At 40.5% G+C, this 21232-nt stretch overlaps 1 protein-coding gene across 1 annotated transcript in view; it reads left to right on the forward strand.

Annotated features, from left to right (window-relative positions):
- Positions 1-21232, forward strand: part of CFAP54 (cilia and flagella associated protein 54) — a 302501-nt gene that overhangs the window by 47364 nt on the left and 233905 nt on the right. Inside the window, exon 15 of the mRNA XM_037023126.2 lies at positions 14016-14092. Within this exon, the coding sequence (XP_036879021.2) occupies positions 14016-14092 (77 nt within the window). The remainder of the gene's footprint in view (positions 1-14015; positions 14093-21232) is intronic.

The raw sequence follows: 21232 nt of genomic DNA on the forward strand, positions 1-21232 counted from the left end.
GAATACAGGATAACTTCTGTTAATGGAAACTAGACATTTCAATATTATTCTTTGATGATTTATGATCAGATACAAAAGAGGTTTAACCAGGTGGATGTTTAAAAAAAAAGTGGTTGTATGCTCTGTGGTTCAATGGCAGATAAAACGCTTTCTGTCTTCCTCACTCACACATTTCCCTTCTCCATTCTTCACTACAACTGACTTCTTTTTCCCCTCCCCTTTCCCTTTTTCCTTTTCTCTCCTCCCTTTTGTCCCCCTTTTAAAATATTTCCTCATCTTCCATTTCCCAATAGAGTGTATGTTTCTTGAAGGAAGAGGGCATGCTTTGGTTGCCTTCATATTCTTGGCCGCCACCATGTTGCCTGGTGCAGAGCAGGAGGTCAAATCAGTGTTTGCTGAATGGACAAATATCCTTCTACCTTCCATCTCCTTTTTAATTCTTCCCTTTTAAAATTATTATTCTTTGTTCATGTGCTGTATTTCTTTTCTTTTCTCCCTTTCTTCTTATCTTTTGCTCTTTTTGCCCATATTCTGCACCCACTGCCCTGCCCTCCCTGTCCCACCACCTTGCTGCCCTCATTCTGTTCTTCCGTGAGAAGGTGCCTTCTCTCAAAGGATGGCCTTACACTCTGATCTTGTTCTTCCTTCTAACTGTGGTTGAACCCCAGAACTCTCTGTGTGGTTAAGTCACCCATACATAGGGAATGAGGTGGGGATGTCCCTGGTGGGTGTTTACTTTCCTGTTTCACTCCACCTACGGAGTATGTGTGACATCTGATGGGCTTTGTAAGAAAGTGATTATTGTAATAATTGTTTCCTCAGAGATTTGCTCATCTGGCTCTGCTGAGTGGGGCTTTGCAGATGGAATTATAGGGCCATGGTTCTCAAACTTTGATTGGTATCAGAATCACTTAGGAACATGTTAAAAACAGAGCCCACGCCCTATCCTACCTCAGGTAGGCAACCTTTGGTGATGTTGGTACACTTCAAAGTTTGAGAATCACTGGTTTGAAGTCTCTGGCTAGCTAACATACTCAATGGCCTGAAGTTGTATTTTTTTTTATGGTGGGGCAAAGGCTGACTCCCTGTGCCTTCTCATGCCACCTGTATGCCTTTGCAAGCTCTCAAGAAGTGAATGGGGTGGTGGTGTTTAGTGCTTTTTTTTTCCAATTGTTTCTTAAAGATCAATCAAAATTTATTCTGGTAAACATTACTTATCTTACTAATTTCTGATACATGCTCACATAGAATGGTATGCAATATGCTCCTGACATAGAAAGGAATTCTGTGTTATTTCCTATGTCTGTATCCATTGCCACATGTCAATGATAGTTAAAGAACAGTGGAGCTTTTATGTAAGTCAAAATACAGTACTTCTAATTTTAGAGATTCCTATGATGTGAAAGAATGCATCCCAAAGAATTATATTAAATGAAACTTTATCTGAAAAATACTCTTAAGATTATAATGCTATGCTTACTTGGATAAGGGAATTGTCATAACAGTTAAATAACAGTAGCTAAACCTAAAAGAGAGAAATCAAAATTAGCTTAAAGACAGAAACACCTGCAGAGCTGTGCGATGGCTGTGGATGGTCAGGACCCGGCTGCCATGAGCTGAATCACACTAGCTGGTCACTCCTTCTCCCTGGGCCCTCACGGTGACACCCTCCTCCTTCCTGAGGATTCAGGGGATCCTGGGACAGCTTGTGGCCTCCGTGGGTTGCAGGTGGAGCAACAGGAGCAGAAGGACCACTTGGGAAAGGCTGCAGATGGGCCTGGGTGTTGGCCAGCATTTGTCTGATGTGGTCGCCTTCTCTTCTTAGCTTCATGAGGCCTCTCAGTCCGCACCGCTGCCTTCCAGCTTTTCTGAGCCCTTTTCTTATGCAAGAGGAACTCCCTTTGGTAAAAGGACCTGGTTCTCTCCAATTCTTTGCCCATGTCTTCGGCTGTCTTGTTGCGAAACTGGAGAATCTGAAACTTGGAGTTCCAGTTTCTGCACAAGTTAATTAGCTTCTTCTTAATTTCTGCACACCTCTTTTTCTCCTTAGCGATTTGGCTCTCAAATTGCACGGTACATTCTTGGTATAGTTCAAGCAGATTCTGGAGCTTCAACTGAAGTAGTTGACTTCTCAGCTGTAGGATTTTACACCTCAGAGAAGATTCCTCTGCCTGGAGGGTGGCTGTTTGTTTTCTCAGCTCTTCATTCACTTGCTTTTGTTCCCTCAATGATCTGGCTCTCTCAGGACTTTGAGGGGACACCAGGGAGTCAGCATCATGCATGTCAGCCTTCAGTGCCACTTCTGACCTGGGGACGGGGTGTTTGCAGTTTCCTACTTCCTGCTTTTGCTTGACTTCCAGGCTCCCGCCATCCAGGAGATGTCTTGGGGGCGCAAGTGTGGGACAGCATGGAGCAGGGGCTCAGCCACTGACAGTCATCAGCTGACTCCCTCTTTCAGGTCCTGCTCTGCACTGCATTTGACTCCAACAGTCCTTCCTTCTCCTCCTTTTCCTTCAGCTGCTGCCTGCATCTTGCGATGTCCTGGGCAAGGACTTCTGCTCTTTCTGGAAAAGCAGTGTTTCCTTTCCAATCATCCGGCATTTTCTTCCCAAGTTGTTCTCCATCCTTTTGTGCTGCCCTGAGGGTTGGTTTCTCATCAGTGGCCTTGGGAAGTGTAGGAGGTTGGCTCCCCCATCCCTTTGCCAGAAAGCCTGGAGTGATCTGAAGGGACAGCCTCAGGTGTGTGGCCACCGCTGCCAAGCTCAGGCTGTGTAGGGTGGGAGGACTGGCTTCCCCTGCAGGTGGCCTGCCAGTGTCATCAGTTGGAGTCGTTCATTCCACAGTGTCACCACGGTTTCCAGGTACTTCTTGGCGGGCATAACAGCTTCTGCTCTGAGCCTCAGTGTGTTGTGAATTTCACGCTCTCCTTACCATGAAAAGTATGTGCACACATGCCAGGGTACCCAAGGGGACTACAAGGAGTCCTGTTAGGCATTCCCAGATCTCAGGAATCACTAGAAGTGTCTCCCACAGGCACTTCAGGATCAGCTGGCACATGAGTCTGGTGGCAGGCAGCAGGCCCTCCATGGCTACGGGCACTCCACAGCTCTGCCTCCGAGTGCCAGTGTCTGTGGTCAAAGAGGACTGCTCAGAACCCTGCAGAGCTCCATCGCTAAGGGCAACAGGGGCCCTAATAATAGGTCAGGTCAGTTAGGTGGGAGAGGGGAGGCCAGCATTGCTTTCCCTACCTGGCCCTGCAGCCAACTTCTCTGTGTATGAGGGCCAGTCAGGGCAGAGGTGCTGGGCCACGTTCCAGCTGAGGCCCTATCTCTTGATTTTCCATTTTCTTCTGCTTCAGGGATTTCCACTGCTGTCCACCAGGGTCCTGGCATCTCCCTTGTCCAAGGCTTCCTCTCTCCTTGTGTTGGTCACTGTGGGTGTCACATATTCCCAGCCACTGTTTATGGAATCCTGGGAACACAAGTCAGGGCACACCACAGCCATGCTGTCTGCTGCTCAGTCCAGTGGTAGTCTGGGTTTCAGTGGCACATGTACCCAGACTAAGATTTGTGTGCCCATATGCTTCTCAGGGGTCTTTCAGGAAGGGGTGGTGGTCACACAGAGACAGGCCTGACTGTTGCCTGTCTGTGGACGAGGGCTTGGGCCAACCATGGGGCTGGTGATCTTGAGTCTCTGACTGGGGTCGCTGCTGGAACCTTCACCTGGACAGAATGGGGGTGGATCAGGAAGCAAGTTCACATTCACACCCATCACTCAGGGGGAAGTGTGTGAAGTTCAACTCAAGTGTCTGAAGGGATCGGAGAAGACCTGAACATGTGGTCTACAGCCTTGCTCTGCTTGGTACCCCATGTGTCAGTGCCCTACAATGATACCAATATCATGGGCACCATGGAAATCACCAGAGATCACCTGACTTTAACTGTGACCTCCTGTCCACTGAGGGCTTCCACTACTAACCAGCACCCCTCCGAGGAGGAGTCTATGGGGCTCACTCCCTCTGCCTCCCTGCACAGGACATGGTCGCCTTTGCTGTCTGAAGTCAGAGTTGGCATGTGCCAGTCACCCTGTGAGGGTTGTACTTGCTCCTGGATGAGACCAGAAGGGCCTTTATTTCAGGTCTGGAAGGCGTCTTCATCCAGTGTTTTGAACAATGACAGAACTTTATTTTTCAGTTCACTGTTTCTCTCTTCAACTGCCTTATCTATTCACTAAACAATTAATTTCAATGAGTGTATTTTCATTACCATAGTAGTATTGGTATAGATATAATTAGTTTTTTTTCAAATATGCCTGTTTTCTTTTTCTATAGGCTTTCTTTCTTTTTTCTTTTTTTATTAAGGTATTATTGATATACACTCTTATGAAGGTTTCACATGAAAAAACAATGTGGTTACTACATTTATCCATATTATCACGTCCCCACCCATACCCCAATGCAGGCACCGTCCATCAGTGTAGTAAGATGCCACAGATTCACTGTTTGCCTTCTCTCTGCTACACTGTTTTCCTCATGACCCCCCACACCATGTGTACTAAACATAATACCCCTCAATACCCATCTCCCTCCCTCCCGACCCACCCTCCCACACCCCTCCCTTTTGTAATCACTAGTCCCTTCTTGGAGTCTGTGAGTCTGCTGCTATTTTGTTCCTTCAGTTTTGCTTCATTGTTATACTCCACAAATGAGGGAAATCATTTGGCACTTGTCTTTCTCTGCTTGGCTTATTTCACTGAACATAGTATCTTCCAGCTCCATCCATGTTGTTGCAAATGGTAGGATTTGTTTCTTTCTTATGGCTGAATAGTATTCCATTGTGTATATATATACCACCTCTTCTTTATCCATTCATCTACTGATGGACACTTAGGTTGCTTCCGTATCTTGTGTAAATAGTGCTGCAATAAACATAGGGGTGCATATGTCTTTTTGAGTCTGAGAAGTTGTATTTTTTGGGTAATTTCCAAGGAGTGGGATTCCCGGGTCAAATGGTATATTGCTTTCCACAATGGTTGAACTAGCTTACATTCCCACCAGCAGTGTAGGAGGGTTCCCCTTTCTTTTCATCCTCACCAGCATTTGTTGTTCTTAGTCTTTTCGATGCTGGCCATCCTTACTGGTGTGAGGTGATACCTCATTGTGGTTTTAATTTTCATTTCCCTGATGATTAGTGATGTGGAGCATCTTTACATGTGTCTGTTGGCCATCTGAATTTCTTTGGAGAATTGTCTCTTCATATCCTCTGCCCATTTTTTAATCAGGTTATTTGCATTTTGGGTGTTGAGGCATGTGAGTTCTTCATATATTTTGGATGTTAACCTCTTGTTGGGTATGTCATTTGCAAATATATTCTCCCATACTGTAGGATGCCTTTTTGTTCTGTTGATGGTGTTGATGGTGTCCTTTGCCATACAGAAACTTTTAGTTTGATGTAGTCCCATGTGTTCATTTTTGCTTTTGTTTCCCTTGCTCAAGGAAATGGGTTCAGGAAGAAGTTGCTCATGTTTATATTCAGGAGATTTTTGCCTATGTTGTCTTCTAAGAGTTTTATGGTTGCATGACTTACATTCAGGTCTTTGATCCATTTTGAGTTTATGTTTGTGTATGGGGCTAAACAATAATCTAGTTTCATTCTCTTGCATGTAGCTGTCCAGTTTTGCCAACACCAATTGTTGAAGAGGCTGTCATTTCCCCATTGTATGTCCATGGCTCCTTTATCATATATTAATTCACTGTATATGGTTGGGTTTATATCAGGGCTCTCTAGTCTGTTCCATTGGTCTATGATTCTGTTCTTGTGCCAGTACCAAATTTTCTTGATTACTGTGGCTTTGTAGTAGAGCTTGAAGTCAGGGAGTGTAATTCCCCCTGCTTTATTCTTCCTTCTCAGGATTGCTTTGGCTATTCAGGGTCTTTTGTGGTTCCATGTGAATTTTAGAATGATTTGCTCTAGTTCATTGAAGAATGCTGTTAGTATTTTGATAGGCATTGCATTGAATTTGTAGATTGCTTTAGGCAGGATGGCCATTTTAACTATATTAATTCTTCCTACACAAGGGCATGGGATGAATTTCCATTTATTAGTGTCCTCTTTAATTTCTCTTTAGAGTGTCTTGCAGTTTTCAGAGTATAGGACTTTCACTTCCTTGGTTAGGTTTATTCCTTTGTATTTTATTCTTTTTGATGCAGTTGTGAATGGAATTGTTTTTCTGATTTCTCCGTCTGCTAGTTCATCATTAGTGTATAAGAATGCAACAGATTTCTGTGTATTAATTTTGTGTCCTTCAACTTTGCTGAATTCAGGTGTTACATCGAGTAGTTTCAGAGTGGATTCTTTAGGTTTTTTATTTACAATATCATGTCATCTGCAGTGACAGTTTGACTTCTTTCTTACCAATCTGGATGCCTTTTATTTCTTTGTGCTGTCTGATTGCCATGGCTAGGACCCCTAGTACGATGTTGAATAGAAGTGGGGAGAGTGGGCATCCTTGTCTTGTTCCCGATCTTAAAGGAAAAGCTTTCAGCTTCTTGCTGTTAAGTATAATGTTGGCTGTGGGTTTGTCATATACAGACTTTACTGTGTAGAGATATTTGCCCTCTATACCCATTTTGTTGAGAGTTTTTATCATGAATGGATGTTGAATTTTGTTGAATTATTTTTCAGCATCTATGGAAATAATCATGTGTTTTTTGTCCTTTTTTTTGATGTGGTGGATGATGTTGATGGATCTTCGCATATTGGATCCTTGCATCCCTGGGATGAATCCCACTTGATCATGATGGATGATCTTTTTGATGTATTTTTGAATTCGGTTTGCTAATGTTTTGTTGAGAATTTTAGCATCTATGTTCATCAGGGATATTGGCCTGTAATTTTCTTTTTTTGTGATGTCTTTGCCTGGCTTTGGTATTAGAGTGATGCTGGCCTCATAGAATGAGTTTGGAAGTATTCCCTCTACTTCTACTCTTTGAAAACCTTATAGAGGATGGGTATTAGGTCTTCACTAAATGTGTGATTAAATTCAATGGTGAATCCATCTGGTCCAGGAGTTTTGTTCTTAGGTAGTTTTTTGACTACCAGTTCAATTTCATTGCTGGTAAACAGTCTGTTCAGATTTTCTATTTCTTTCTGGGTCAACCTTGGATGGTTGTATTTTTCTAGAAAGTTGTACATTTCATCTAGGTTATCCAGTTTGTTGGCATATAATTTTTCATAGTATTCTGTAATAATTCTTTGTATTTCTGTGGTGTCCATAGTGATTTTTCCTTTCTTATTTCTGATTCTGTTTATGTGTGTAGAGTCTCCTTATTTCTTGATAAGTCTGGCTAGGGGTTTATCTATTTTGTTTATTTTTTCAAAGAAGTAGCTCTTGCTTTCATTGATTCTTTCTATTGTGTTATTCTTCTCAATATTATTTATTTATGCTCTAATCTTTATTATGTCCCTTGTTCTACTGACTTTCGGCCTCATTTGTTCTTCTTTTTCAAGTTTCGTTAATTGTGAGTTTAGAGTGTTCATATGAGGTTGTTCTTCTTTCCTGAGGTAAGCCAGTATAGCAATGTATTTTCCTCTTAGCAGGGGCTTTGGTGTGTCCCACAGATTTTGCAGTGTTGAATTCTTATTGTCATTTGTCTCCATACACTGTTTGATCTCTGTTTTTATTTGGTCATTGATCCGTTGGTTATTTAGGAGCATGTTGTGAAGCCTCCATGTGTTTGTGGGTTTTTTCATTTTCTTTGCATAATTTATTTCTAGTTTCATACCTTTGTGGTCTGAGAAACTGGTTGGTACAATTTCAATCTTTTTGAATTTACCCAGGCTCTTTTTGTGGTCTAGTATATGATCTATTCTTGAAAATGTTACATGTGCACTTGAGAAGAATGTGTATCCTGCTTGTTTTAGGTGTAGATTTCTGTAGATGTCTGTTAGGTCCATCTGTTCTAATGCGTTTGTTCAGTGCCTCTGTCTCCTTACTTATTTTCTGTCTGGTTGATCTGTCCTTTGGACTGAGTGAAGTGTTGAAGTCTCCTAAAATGAATGCATTGCATTCTATTTCCCCTTCTAATTCTGTTAGTATCTGTTTCACATATGTAGGTGCTCCTGTGTTGGGTGCATAGATATTTATAATGGTTATATCTTCTTGTTGGACTGACCCCTTTAACATTATGTAGTGTCCTTCTTTGTCTTTTGTGACTTTCTTTGTTTTGAAGTCTATTTTGTCTGATTCAAGTACTTCAGCTCCTGCTTTTTTTCTCACTATTAGTTGCATGAAATATCTTTTTCCATCCCTTGACTTTTAGTCTGTGTATGTCTTTGGGTTTAAAGTGAGTCTCTTGTAGGCAGCATATAAATGGGTCTTGATTTTTTATCCATTCATTGAGTCTATGTGTTTTGATTTGTGCATTCAGACCATTTACATTTAGGGTGATTATTGATAGGTATGCACTTATTGCCATTGCAGGCTTTAGATTTGTGGTTACTAAAGGTTCAAGGTTAACTTCTTTACCATGTAAGAGTCTAACTTAACTCACTTAATATGTTATTACAAACACAATCTAAAGGGTTTTTTTTCTCCTTTTTCTTTCTCCTCCATTCCTTATATATTAGGCGTCATATTCTGTACTCTTTGTCTGTCCTTTGATTGACTTTGGGGATAGTTGATTTAGCTTTATTTATTTATTTATTTATTTATTATTATAATTAATCTACAATTACATGAAGAACATTATGGTTACTAAACTCCCCCCTTCACCAAGTACCCCCCACAAACCCCATTATAGTCACTGTCCATCAGCATAGTAAGATGCTGTAGACACACTACTTGTCTTCTCTGTGTTACACATCCCTCCCTATGCCCCCACCACATTATACATGCTAATCGTAATGCCCCTTTTCTTCTTCCCTGCCCTTATCCCTCCCTTCCCACCCTTCCTGCCCAGTCCCTTTCCCTTTGGTAACTGTTGTATTAATAATTTTACTCTGGACAAGTTTCCTTTGGCGTTTCATGTTTGTATATGGCTCTAGTGTCCAGAAGCTCTATTCTGGAGCTGCTCAGCCCCTGAAGCAATGTCGGGGGTTGCAGGGGAGCGGTACTGGTGCCTGGGGGGAGGAAAGAGCTGTTCGCTACCTCCCGGCTGCTGTGCCTGTCTCCACTGCCTGAGCCAGTGGGCCGGTCACACAGGTATAAGTTTTTGTCCCAGAGCAGCCAGATATGGATCCGTGCTTTCCACAAGTGGCCAGAATCCCAGTCTCCCCAGGAACTTTGCCTATATTAACTTTCCAACCCAGTAGTCAGGCGAGTCTCATGAAAGCACCATGAAATGTAGGTTTGTGCTCCCAGTGAAGATCTCCAGAGCTAGGTATTCAGCAGTCCCAGGCCTTCCACTCCCTCCCTGCTCCATTTGTCTTCCTCCTGTGGGTGAGCTGGGGTGGGGGAGGGGCTTGGGTCCCGCGGAGCCACAGCTCTGGTACGTTACCCCGTTCTGTGAGGTCTGCTCTTTTCTCCAGGTGTGTGCAGTCTGGCCGTCCTCTTTCCTGTTGCTCTCTCAGGATTAGTTGCGCCAACTATATTTTCTAATTGTATCCAGTTTTAGGAGAAAGCCTCTGTCTCTCCTCTCATGCTGCCATCTTTAATCTCCTCTCAGTTGATTTAATTTTGCATCTGCTTAGTAATGAACTGTTCTACTTTCTTTACTGTGGTTTTATTACCTCTGATTACAGTTGTTTTGCCTTAGGAACACTTCCATCTATAGCAGTCCCTCCAAAATACACCGTAGAGATAGTTTGTGGGAGATAAATTCTCTCAGCTTTTGCTTATCTGGAAATTGTTTAATCCCTCCTTCAAATTTAAATGATAATCTTGCCAGGGAAAGTATTCTTGGTTCAAGGCCCTTCTGCTTCATTGTGTTAAATATGTCATGCCACTCCCTTCTGGCCTGTAAGGTTTCTGCTGAGAAGTCTGATGGACATTCCTTTTTATGTGATCTTATTTCTCTCTCTGGCTGCTTGTAATAGTCTGTCCTTCTTCTTGATGTTTACCATTAAAAGTACTATATGTCTTGGTATTGTCTTCCTTGGGTCCCTTGTGTTGGGAGATCTGTGCATCTCCATGGCCTGAGAGACTATCTCCTTCCCCAGGTTGGGGAAGTTTGCAGCAATTACCTCCTCAAGGACACTTTCTATCCCCTTTTCTCTCTTTTTTTCTTCTGGTACCCCTATAATACGAATATTGTTCCATTTGGATTGGTCACAAAATTCTCTCAATATTCTTTCATTCTTAGAGATCCTTTTTTCTCTCTGCCTCAGCTTCTTTGTATTCCTCTTCCCTAATTTCTATTTCATTTATCATCTCCTCCACCATATCTAATCTGGTTTTAATACCCTCCATTGTGTGCTTCAATGATTGGATCTCCAACTGAATTCTCTTGAATTCTTGAATATTTTTCTGTACCTTCATGAGCATGTTAATGATTTTTATTTTGAAATCCATTTCAGGAAGATTTATGAGGTAGATTTCATTGGAATCTTTCTCAGGTATTGTATTCATAATTTTGCTTTGACCCATGTTCCTTTGGTGTTTATATTTGTATATGGCACCCTCTAGTGCCCAGAAGATCTACTCTCTGGAGCTGTTCAGCCATGTCAGGGGGTTGCAGGGGTGTGGTATTGGTGCCTGGGGGGAGGAAAGAGCTGTTTCCTGTTTCCCAGCTGCTATGCCTACCTCCACTGCCAGAACCAGTGGGCTGAGTACACAGGTGTAAGCCTCTATGCTTTGCATTTGTAGTTGTTTTAGACGAGGCTTCCCTCTGGCTGGGCTAACGCCAGGGTAGAGTTTGCCAGTTTGTGAGCCAGGATAAAGGGGCTTGCTGGGAATAAGGCACAGTAGGCTGCATATCACGGAGGGGGTCCTTAAAGCTGTGTAGAAACTCGGGGAGCTGGAGCACCTGAAGATCGTGAAAGTTCCCAACCTGCTGGGAAGAGTGCACCTGGACAATTTTGTTTACCTTTTCTTTCTCCTGAGCAGTAAGATCTGTGCAATCCTTGCCCCTTTAGCAGCTCTCTTGCTGTTAGGAAGTCTCTTAGACTGCCTGCCTTTCTTTTGTTCCAGAGCAGCCAGATATGGATCCCTGCTTTCCACAGGCTACTGTTGTGGGTTTAGAGCTTATTCCCATTTCCACATATAGGGCATGCCTCAGAGAGCTGGGAGGTTGGGGTATTTATACAAGTGTTATCTGTTGTTGGTTGAAATCTATTGGAGAAGTGGAGGGAGAAGCCAGAGGGGCTTCTAATTTCTATCTTTCCTTCTGCTTTTATAATATTGAATTCTTTTTTTAAAATTGAAGTATAGCTGACATAATAATATAATAGTTTCAGGTGTAAAACATAGTGATTTGACATGTATATACATTACAAAATACTTATACCATGATAAGTGTAATTATCATCTGTCACCAGGCAGTGTAACATATAATATTGTTAATTATATTCTCCATACTGTACCTTTCATACTAACTTACTTAGTTTATAACTGGAAGTTTATGCTTCTTAATATCCTTCACTACCTATTTCACCTCTCCCTCCATTTTCTCCCCTCCAGAAGCATCACTTTGCTTTCTGTATTTTTTAGTGTGTTTCTAGATTTTTGTTTGTTTATTTGTTTTATATTTTAGATTCCTCATATGAGTGAAATCATATGGTATTTTTCATTCTCTGTCTGACCTATTTCATTTAGCATAATACCCTGTAGGTCCATCCATCTTGTGGCAAATGGCAGTGGTTCATTCTTTTTTATGGCTGAGTAATAGTCCATTGTGTATATATACCACACCTTCTTATCCCTCCAGCTACTGATGGACAATTAGATTTTTCCATATCTTGGCTATTGTAAATAATGCTGCAATGATATAGGGGTACATGTATCTTTTTGAGGTGGTGTTTTGTTTCTTCTGGTAAAAGCTCAGAAGTGGAATAACTGGATCATATGGTGTTTCTTTTTAATTTTTTGAGGAACTGCCATCCTGTTTTCCATAATGTCTGAACCAATTTACATTCCCACCAACAGTGCATGAGGGTTCCCTTTTTTCCATATACTCACCAACACCTGTTATTTCTTGTCTTTTTGATATTAGCCATTCTGACTGGTGTGAGGTGATGTCTCATTGTGGTTTTGATTTGCATTTCCCTGATGATCAGTGATATGGAGCATCTTTTCCTATATCTATTGGCCATCTGTCTGTCTTTAGAAAGTCTATTCAGATGCTCTGCCCATTTTTAAAAATTGGATTAATGTTTTGTTTTGGTGTTGTGTTGTATGAGTTCTTTATATATTTTAGGTGTCAACATCTTATTGGATATATCATTTGTGAATATGTTCTCCCATTCAGTAGGTTGCCTTTTTGTTTTGTTGATGGCTTCCTTTGCAGTGCAGAAGGAATTTCTTTGTGCATTGAATTCTTAAATGAAGCATTTATTTCATCAGCTTTGGTTATTCTGGTTATTTTTTATTGTGTAGTAGACATTATGTTTGCTAAATTTTGTAGAATAATGTAGAAATAATTCGAAGCTTTATGTGGTGTTAATAATTTTCTAGAGAAGATTTATGCTTGCTTTTACTAGATACATGGATGCATTACTACTCCAGGATTCCATTAATCCATTTTGAGGCATTAAGATCATTTGAAGCTGAGATACTCTCTCTTAGACCTCTTTTCAGTTTATCCTAACTCTAGGTGCCATCCCTTCTAGCTTCTCACCTTGGTGGTCCCTGGATACCAATTTCTGTTTTGTTAGCCCCTCAGGGCTACAAAAAGCACCATTCAGCTTCTCAGCTTCCCACTCTAGAATGGATGAAAGCCCTCAGTAGGAAAAGTAGCTTTACTGTCATTCTATACACCCTGGGTTCTCTTTCTAAGATTAAGGTAACACTTCCTTCCCAAGATCCTGACTCTGTATTGATATTTTCATTACCTCCTTAGCTAGTAGCTGAAAAAAAGTGTATTTTCCAGCTTTTCTAGTTGTCTATAACCAGGAGAATTTTTCCAGGCTACCTGTTATGGGAAAAGTAATTACTTTTTCAAAAAGTCTATTTCTTATTCAATTTTATTGTTTATTTACAGTTTACTTTTGAGAGACTGTTTTTTGTATTCTATTGAATTATGAATGGTGTAAATACAATTTATTGATTATTTGTTAATATGTTTCATTTCCAAAGAACTAATCAATGTAGGAGCAAGGTCCATTTATAAATTTGAAAATGTTTACATTTATGTAATGAGGGGTTGTCCTCGGTTAGATATATACATTTTTATTAGTTTTCCAATGTTATTCTCATTATCCTATTGGCACATAAAACAAAAAGTACAAGACATTCTTGTGTAGGAATTATGGCAATCTGCTTCAAGATGTTTATTAGGCTGTTTATTAAGTAATACATTGTTTAGTTTGAATTATTGAATACATTTTTAAAAATAGAAGCTAGCATTGCCTTATAAATATTTATAATTTATATTTCTTTAATTCAAACCCATCTTCTCTCTTATTCCCTTTGTCCAAATTCAGAGGCTTCTGCACAATTACTTTCTGAATGCTTTTCCATGGACTTTATTGAATATACAGAAAGACCAATCTCTTTACCATATATTACCTTGTGATAATCAAGATTTTTGATTTGGTTTGTTGTAATGCAAGATGCTTTTAAATTAAGTTATATAAGGAAAAACTAATTATGTAGAAGGAATAATTTGGTATTTAGTCAAATTCTAAGTGTTGAGTCATTTATAAAATCTTGGGTAATTAAAAAGGTAAGCAATTTTACATAACTTTTTTATGATTATGATTCACTGCTCTACTTCATTTTTCCCCTTCCTCCTTTCCTCTGGTCCTTCCTTTTTCCCTTTGCTTCTTCCTCTCTCTTACTCCTCTTCCTCTTTTTTCTCCTCTCCTCCTTCTTTTTTCTCTATCTCCTACCTTCCTTCCTTCCCTATTTTTTATTTCCAGATATACCTTTAAGGGAAGGGACTGATGAGTTCCATGGAACTCCAGAAGGGAACCCGGAAATTCTTCCAATGTTAAAGGTATTACAAAATACTTTAGAAAATGCAATTAAAAACATGAATTTTCATTTTCAAATAATATTAAATTTGTAAATGTATAATGGTTAACTATAGAAATGCTTTAGAATATTTAATGTTTAAGAATTTATGATTTCCTCATATTGAGAACTACAGAAACATTTTCCTTTTCCTTTTATTCTAGAAAAATATCCAATCAGCTTTAAAAATAAGATAGTAAAATATTTTATAGGGACTTATAGTTAGTTTACTATTAATATTTTGAATGTGTTGTGACTCACAGACTCATAGACCGGATAAGTCCTACTCGGCGTAGACCTCTGGCAGACTGAATAAGTTATTATCAGTTTAAAATGTACTTAGAGCAGTTCCCGACACATGGCATGTTCTTGGTGAATGTTAGCTTAAACACGAATGTTAAGGGATAAATGACCATTCCTTTTCTTGATTACATCTTTCTTACAATATTGAAATTATTTCCTTACATATTGGGTTGTATTGTTCTTTAGATCTGAATGGGGGTCTAGGGAATTGTCTCATATATGGAATAAACACTCATTTATTTATAGGCAAGGACTAGAGCAGCATTTGGAGAACTGTGTTCTATATGATGCCAGTACTATACTTCATAAAAGGATACCAGGATCCTGTAACCTTGGGTGACTTTGGATTAAATGCAATAGGTTCCTTACTATAAGACTTCACAGAAGGCATTCATTTGCATATGAGCATTGTGATATTTCAAGAAAGAGATACAGAATACTATGTGTCCCATTATTTGAGAGTAAAACCCATTTTATTTCCTATAGATACCTACTTACGGCACTAGTGTTCATGGACTGTAGTTGAAGCCAGTGGTCTGTATTTTGGTATGTCTGTTTAATTAAAAACTAGAATTTTTAAATTACAAACATTCTATTAGCATTACAGGACATTTTGAGGTTAAAATGAATAAAAATCTGCAATTTCACTATATAGGCCTGAATATTATCATTTTCTGTATTCTCTCCTAGTTCTCTTCACATTTTTTATTTTTATTTTGGTATCATTAATCTACAATTACAGAAAGAACATTATGTTTACTAGTTTCCTCCTTCACCAAGTCCCCCCCACATACCCCTTCACAGTCACTGTCCATCTGCATAGTAAGATGCTGTAAAGTCACTACTTCTCTTTTCTTTGTTGCGCTGCCCTCCCCGTGTTCCCCACACACTATACATGCTAATCATAATGCCCCCTTTCTTTTTCCCCGCCCTTATCCCTCCCTTCCCACCCATCGTCCCCAGTCCCTTTCCCTTTGGTAACTATTAGTCCATTCTTGGGTTCTGTGATTCTGCTGCTGTTTTGTTCCTTCAGTTTTCTTTTGTTCTTATACTCCACATATGAGTGAAATCATTTGGTACTTGTCCTTCTCCGCTTGGCATATTTCACTGGGCATAATACCCTCTAGCTCCATCCATGTTGTTGCGAATGGTAGGATCTGTTTTTTTCTTATGGCTGAGTAATATTCCATTGTGTATATGTACCACATCTTCTTTATCCATTCATCTACTGATGGACATTTAGGTTGCTTCCATATCTTGGCTATTGTAAACAGTGCAGCGATGAACATAGGGGTGCATTTGTCTTTTTCAAGCTGGAGTGCTGCATTCTTAGGGTAAATTCCTAGAAGTGGAATTCCTGGGTCAAATGGTATTTCTATTTTGAGCATTCTGAGGAACCTCCATACTGCTTACCACAATGGTTGAACTAATTTACATTCCCACCAGCAGTGTAGGAGGGTTTCCCTTTCTCCACAACCTCGCCAACATTCATTGTTGTTTCTCTTTTCAATGATGGTGATCCTTACTGGTGTGAGGTGATATCTCATTGTGGTCTTAATTTGCATTTCTCTGATGATTAGCGATGTGGAGCATCTTTTCATGTACCTCTTGGCTATCTGGATTTCTTCTTTAGAGAACTGTCTATTCAGCTCCTCTGACCATTTTTTGATGGGATTATTTGCTTTTTGTTTGTTGAGGCGTGTGAGCTCTTTATATATTTTGGATGTCAATCCTTTATTGGGTCTGTCATTTATGAATATGTTCTCCCATACTGTAGGATACCTTTTTGTTCTATTGATGGTGTTCTTTGCTGTATAGAAGCTTTTTAGACTGATATAGTCCCATTTGTTCATTTTTGCCTTTGTTTCCCTTGCCCAGGGAGATATGTTCATGAAGAAGTCACTCATGTTTATGTCCATGAGATTTTTGCCTATGTTTTTTTCTAAGAGTTTTATGGTTTCATGACTTACATTCAAGTCTTTGATCCATTTAGAATTTACTTTTGTGTATGCAGTTAGACAGTGATCCAGTTTCATTCTCTTACATGTAGCTGTCCAGTTTGCCAGCACCATCTGTTGAAGAGACTGTCATTTCCCCATTATATGTCCATGGCTCCTTGGTTGTATATTAATTGGCCATATATGTTTGGGTTAATGTCTGGAGTCTCTAATCTGTTCTACTGGTCTGTGGCTCTGTTCTTGTGCCAGTACCAAATTGTCTTGATTATTGTGGCTTTGTAGTAGAGCTTGAAGTTGGGGAGTGAGATCCCCCCCACTTTATTCTTCCTTCTCAGGATTGCTTTAGCTATTCGGGGTCTTCGGTGGTTCCATATGAATTTTTGAACGATTTGTTCCAGTTCATTGAAGAATGCTGTTGGTAGTTTGATAGGGATTGCATCGAATCTGTATATTGCCTTGGGCCGGATGGCCATTTTGACGATATTAATTCTTCCTAGCCAGGAGCATGGGATGAGTTTCCATTTGTTAGTGACCTCTTTAATTTCTCTTAAGAGTGTTTTGTAGTTTTCAGGGTATAGGTCTTTCACTTCCTTGGTTAGGTTTATTCCTAGGTATTTTATTCTTTTTGATGCTACTGTGAATGGATTTGTTTTCCTGATTTCTCTTTCTATTAGTTCATTGTTAGTTTATAGGAAAGCTACAGATTTCTGTGTGTTAATTTTGTATCCTGCAACTTTGCTGAATTCCGATATTAGTTCTAGTAGTTTTGGAGTGGAGTCTTTAGGGTTTTTTATGTACAATATCATGTCATCTGCAAATAGTGACAGTTTGACCTCTTCTTTACCAATCTGGATTCCTGTATTTCTTTCTTTTTTCTGATTGCTGTGGCTATGACCTCCAGTACCACGTTGAACAACAGTGGGGACAGTGGGCATCCCTGTCTTGTTCCTGATATCAGAGGAAAAGCTTTCAGCCTCTCGCTGTTCAGTATGATGTTGGCTGTGGGTTATCATATATGGCCTTTATTATGTTGAGGTGCTTGCCCTCTATACCCATTTTGTTGAGAGTTTTTATCATGAATGGATGTAGAATTTTGTCAAATGCTTTTTCAGCATCTATGGAGATGATCATGTGGTTTTATTCCTTCTTTTTGTTGATGTGGTGGATGATGTTGATAGATTTTTGAATGTTGTACCATCCTTGCATCCCTGGGATGAATCCCACTTGGTCATGGTGTATGATCCTCTTGATGTATTTTTGAATTCGGTTTGCTAATATTTTGTTGAGTATTTTTGCATCTATGTTCATCAGGGATATTGGTCTGTAGTTTTCTTTTTTGGTGGGGTCTTTGCCTGGTTTTGGTATTAGGGTGATGTTAGCTTCATAGAATGAGTTTGGGTGTATTCCCTCCTCTTGTATTTTTTGGAAAAACTTTAAGCAGAATGGGTGTTATGTCTTCTCTGTATGTTTGATAAAATTCCGAAGTAAATCCATCTGGCCTGGGTGTTTTGTTCTTGGGTAGTTTTTTGATTACCGATTCAATTTCGTTGCTGGTAATTGGTCTGTTTAGATTTTCTGTTTCTTTCTGGGTCAGTCTTGGAAGGTTGTATTTTTCTAAGAAGTTGTCCATTTCTCCTAGGTTTTCCAGCTTGTTAGTATATAGGTTTTCATAGTATTCTCTAATAATTCTTTGTACTTCTGTGGGGTCCGTCGTGATTTTTCCTTTCTTGTTTCTAATTCTGTTGATGTGTGTTGACTCTCTTTTTCTCTTAATAAGTCTGGCTAGAGGCTTATCTATTTTGTTTATTTTCTTGAAGAACCAGCTCTTGGTTTCATTGATTTTTTCTGTTGTTTTATTCTTCTCAATTTTATTTATTTCTTCTCTGATCTTTATTATGTCCCCCCATCTGCTGACCTTAGGCCTCATTTGTTCTTCTTTTTCCAATTTCGATAATTGTGACGTTAGACTATTCATTTGGGATTGTTCTTCCTTCTTTAAATATGCCTGGATTGCTATATACTTTCCTTTTAAGACTGCTTTTGCTGTGTCCCACAGGAGTTGGAGCTTTGTGTTATTGTTGTCATTTGTTTCCATATATTGCTGGATCTCCATTTTAATTTGGTCATTGATCCATTGATTATTTAGGAGCATGTTGTTAAGCCTCCATGTGTTTGTGAGCCTTTTTGCTTTCTTTGTACAATTTATTTCTAGTTTTATACCTTTGTGGTCTAAAAAGTTGGTTGGTTGGATTTCAATATTTTGGAATTTACTGAGGTTCCTTTTGTGGCCTAGTACGTGGTCTATTCTGGAGAATGTTCCATGTGCACTTGAGAAGAATGTGTATCCTGTTGCTTTTGGATGTAGAGTTCTATAGATGTCTATTAAGTCCATCTGTTCTAGTGTGTTGTTCAGTGCCTCTGTGTCCTTACTTATTTTCTGTCTGGTGGATCTGTCCTTTGGGGTGAGTGGTGTGTTTAAAGTCTCCCAAAATGAATGCATTGCATTCTATTTCCTCCTTTAATTCTGTTAGTATTTGTTTCACATATATTGGTGCTCCTGCATTGGGTGCATATATGTTTATAATGGTTATATCCTCTTGTTGGACTGAGCCCTTTATCATTATGTAATGTTACTTTCTTTATTTTGAGGTCTATTTTGTCTGATAGTAGTATTGCAATACCTGCTTTTTTCTCTCTGTTGTTTGCATGAAATATCTTTCTCCAACCCTTGACTTTTAATCTGTGCATGTCTTTGTATTTGAGGTGAGTCTTTTCTTGTAAGCAGCATATAGATGGATCTTGCTTTTTTATCCATTCTATTACTCTGTGTCTTTTGATTGGTGCATTCAGTCCATTTACATTTAGGGTGATTATTGAAAGATATGTACTTATTGCCATTGCAGGCTTTAGATTTGTGGTTACCAAAGGGTCAAGGTTAGCTTGTTTACTACCTTACTGTCTGACCTCACTTGCTTTTTGAGTTGTTATAAACACAGTCTGATGATTATTTCTTTCCCTTCTTTTTCCTCCTCCTCCATTCTTCATATGTTGGGTGTTTTGTTCTGTGCTCTTTTTAGGAGTGCTCCCATCTAGAGAAGTCCCTCTATGATACCCTGTAGAGGTGGTTTGTGGGAGGCAAATTCCCTCAACTTTTGCTTGTCTGGGAATTGTTTAATCCCTCCTTCATATTTAAATGATAATCGTGCTGGATACAGTATCCTTGGTTCAAGGCCCTTCTGTTTCATTGCATTAAAAATATCATGCCATTCTCTTCTGGCCTGTAAGGTTTCTCTTGTGAAATCTGATGATAGCCTGATGGATTTTCCTTTGTAGGTGACCTTTTTACTCTCTCTGGCTGCCTTTAATACTCTGTCCCTCCCCTTGATCTTTGGCATTTTAATTTTTATGTGTCTTGGTGTTGACCTCTATGGATCCTGTTTCTCGGGAGTTCTGTGTGCCTCTGTAGTCTGAGAAACTATTTCCTCCCCCAGTTTGGGGAAGTTTTCAGCAATTATTTCTTTAAAGCCACTTTCTATCCCTTTTTCGCTCTCTTCTTCCTCTGGTACCCCTATAATGTGGATATTGTTCCTTTTGGATTGGTCACACAGTTCTCTTAATATTGTTTCATTCCTGGAGATCCTTTTATCTCCCTCTGCATCAGCTTCTATGTGTTCCTGTTCTCTGGTTTCTATTCCTTCAATGTCCTCTTGCATCTTATCCATTCTGCTTATAAATCCTTCCAGAGTTTGTTTCACTTCTGTAATCTCCCTCCGTACATCTGTGATCTCCCTCCGGACGTCTGTAATCTCCCTCCAGACTTCATCCCTTAGCACTTGCATATTTCTCTGCATCTCTGTCAGCATGTTTCTGATTTTTGTTTTGAATTCTTTTTCAGGGACACTGGTTAGGTCTGCCTCTGCAGATCCTTTCTCAGGTGTAACTATCTTGGTGTGGATCAGAGTTTTTTGCCCTTTCATGGTGATTGCAGTAGCTGTAAGCAGGTTGTGGGTGTGTCAGCTGGGAGAAGAAAGTCCTTTCCTGCTTGCTGGATGCCTTGCCCTTCTCTGCTGCCTGTGATGGCTACCTGCACTCCTGGAGCAGCCACTGGGTTAATCTCCTAAACTGCTGTGGGTGGGGTGTCCTTCAGAACAGCACAGAGCCCTGTGGGGAGTGGCAGGCATGCCAGGTGTGCTCCTCCATGCTAGCGGCGACCCTGCCGGGCAGCTGTGTCACAGCAGTGGCCTTTGGGTCTGGCCCGGGCAGCTGTGCATTGGGCTGGGATTCCGGTCAGCTCCTGGGAGCGTGCCTGCTCCCTCTGGCTCCACTGCCAGTGCTCACAGGGCTTTTCCGTACAGGCTTCTACCAGGCTCTGGCTTTACTGCTGCCGGTGCGTGTGAGCCGCGCCCGGGCTGTTCAGTCACGCCACTGCGGGCTAGCCCTGCGGTGCACGGATCTGCTCTCAGTTCCTTCTAGCGCTTCTGCCCCTGGCGTGCACTCCCACTGTCCTGCTACTGGGCCCCTGTGTTGAGGTCTGTGCCAGTTGGAGGAATGACTGGCAGGCTGGCTAGTCCTGTGAGAGGCTTCAGAGCTGCACTGCCTCCATTTAGGGCACCTAAGTTTCCCTGGTATTCCCAGCTGCCGGGACAACTTCGTCCAGCTATGGGGTCCCTGTCTCTTTAAGACTTGCAGAAAGCACTCACTTTTCTTTTGTCTTAGGGGTGCCGGTTGCGGGGACCTGCCCACAGGTTTTGCTTTTCCGTTTCGCTAATATCCAGCACCCCGTGCACCTTGTGTCTGCATTCCAGGTGCGGATTTCTAGAGCTAGTTGTTTAGCAGTCCTGGGCTTTCACTCCCTCCCTGTT

The sequence above is a fragment of the Manis javanica genome, chromosome 10 (assembly GCF_040802235.1).
Source record: "Manis javanica isolate MJ-LG chromosome 10, MJ_LKY, whole genome shotgun sequence".
In the NCBI taxonomy this organism is placed as follows: Eukaryota; Metazoa; Chordata; class Mammalia; order Pholidota; family Manidae; genus Manis; species Manis javanica.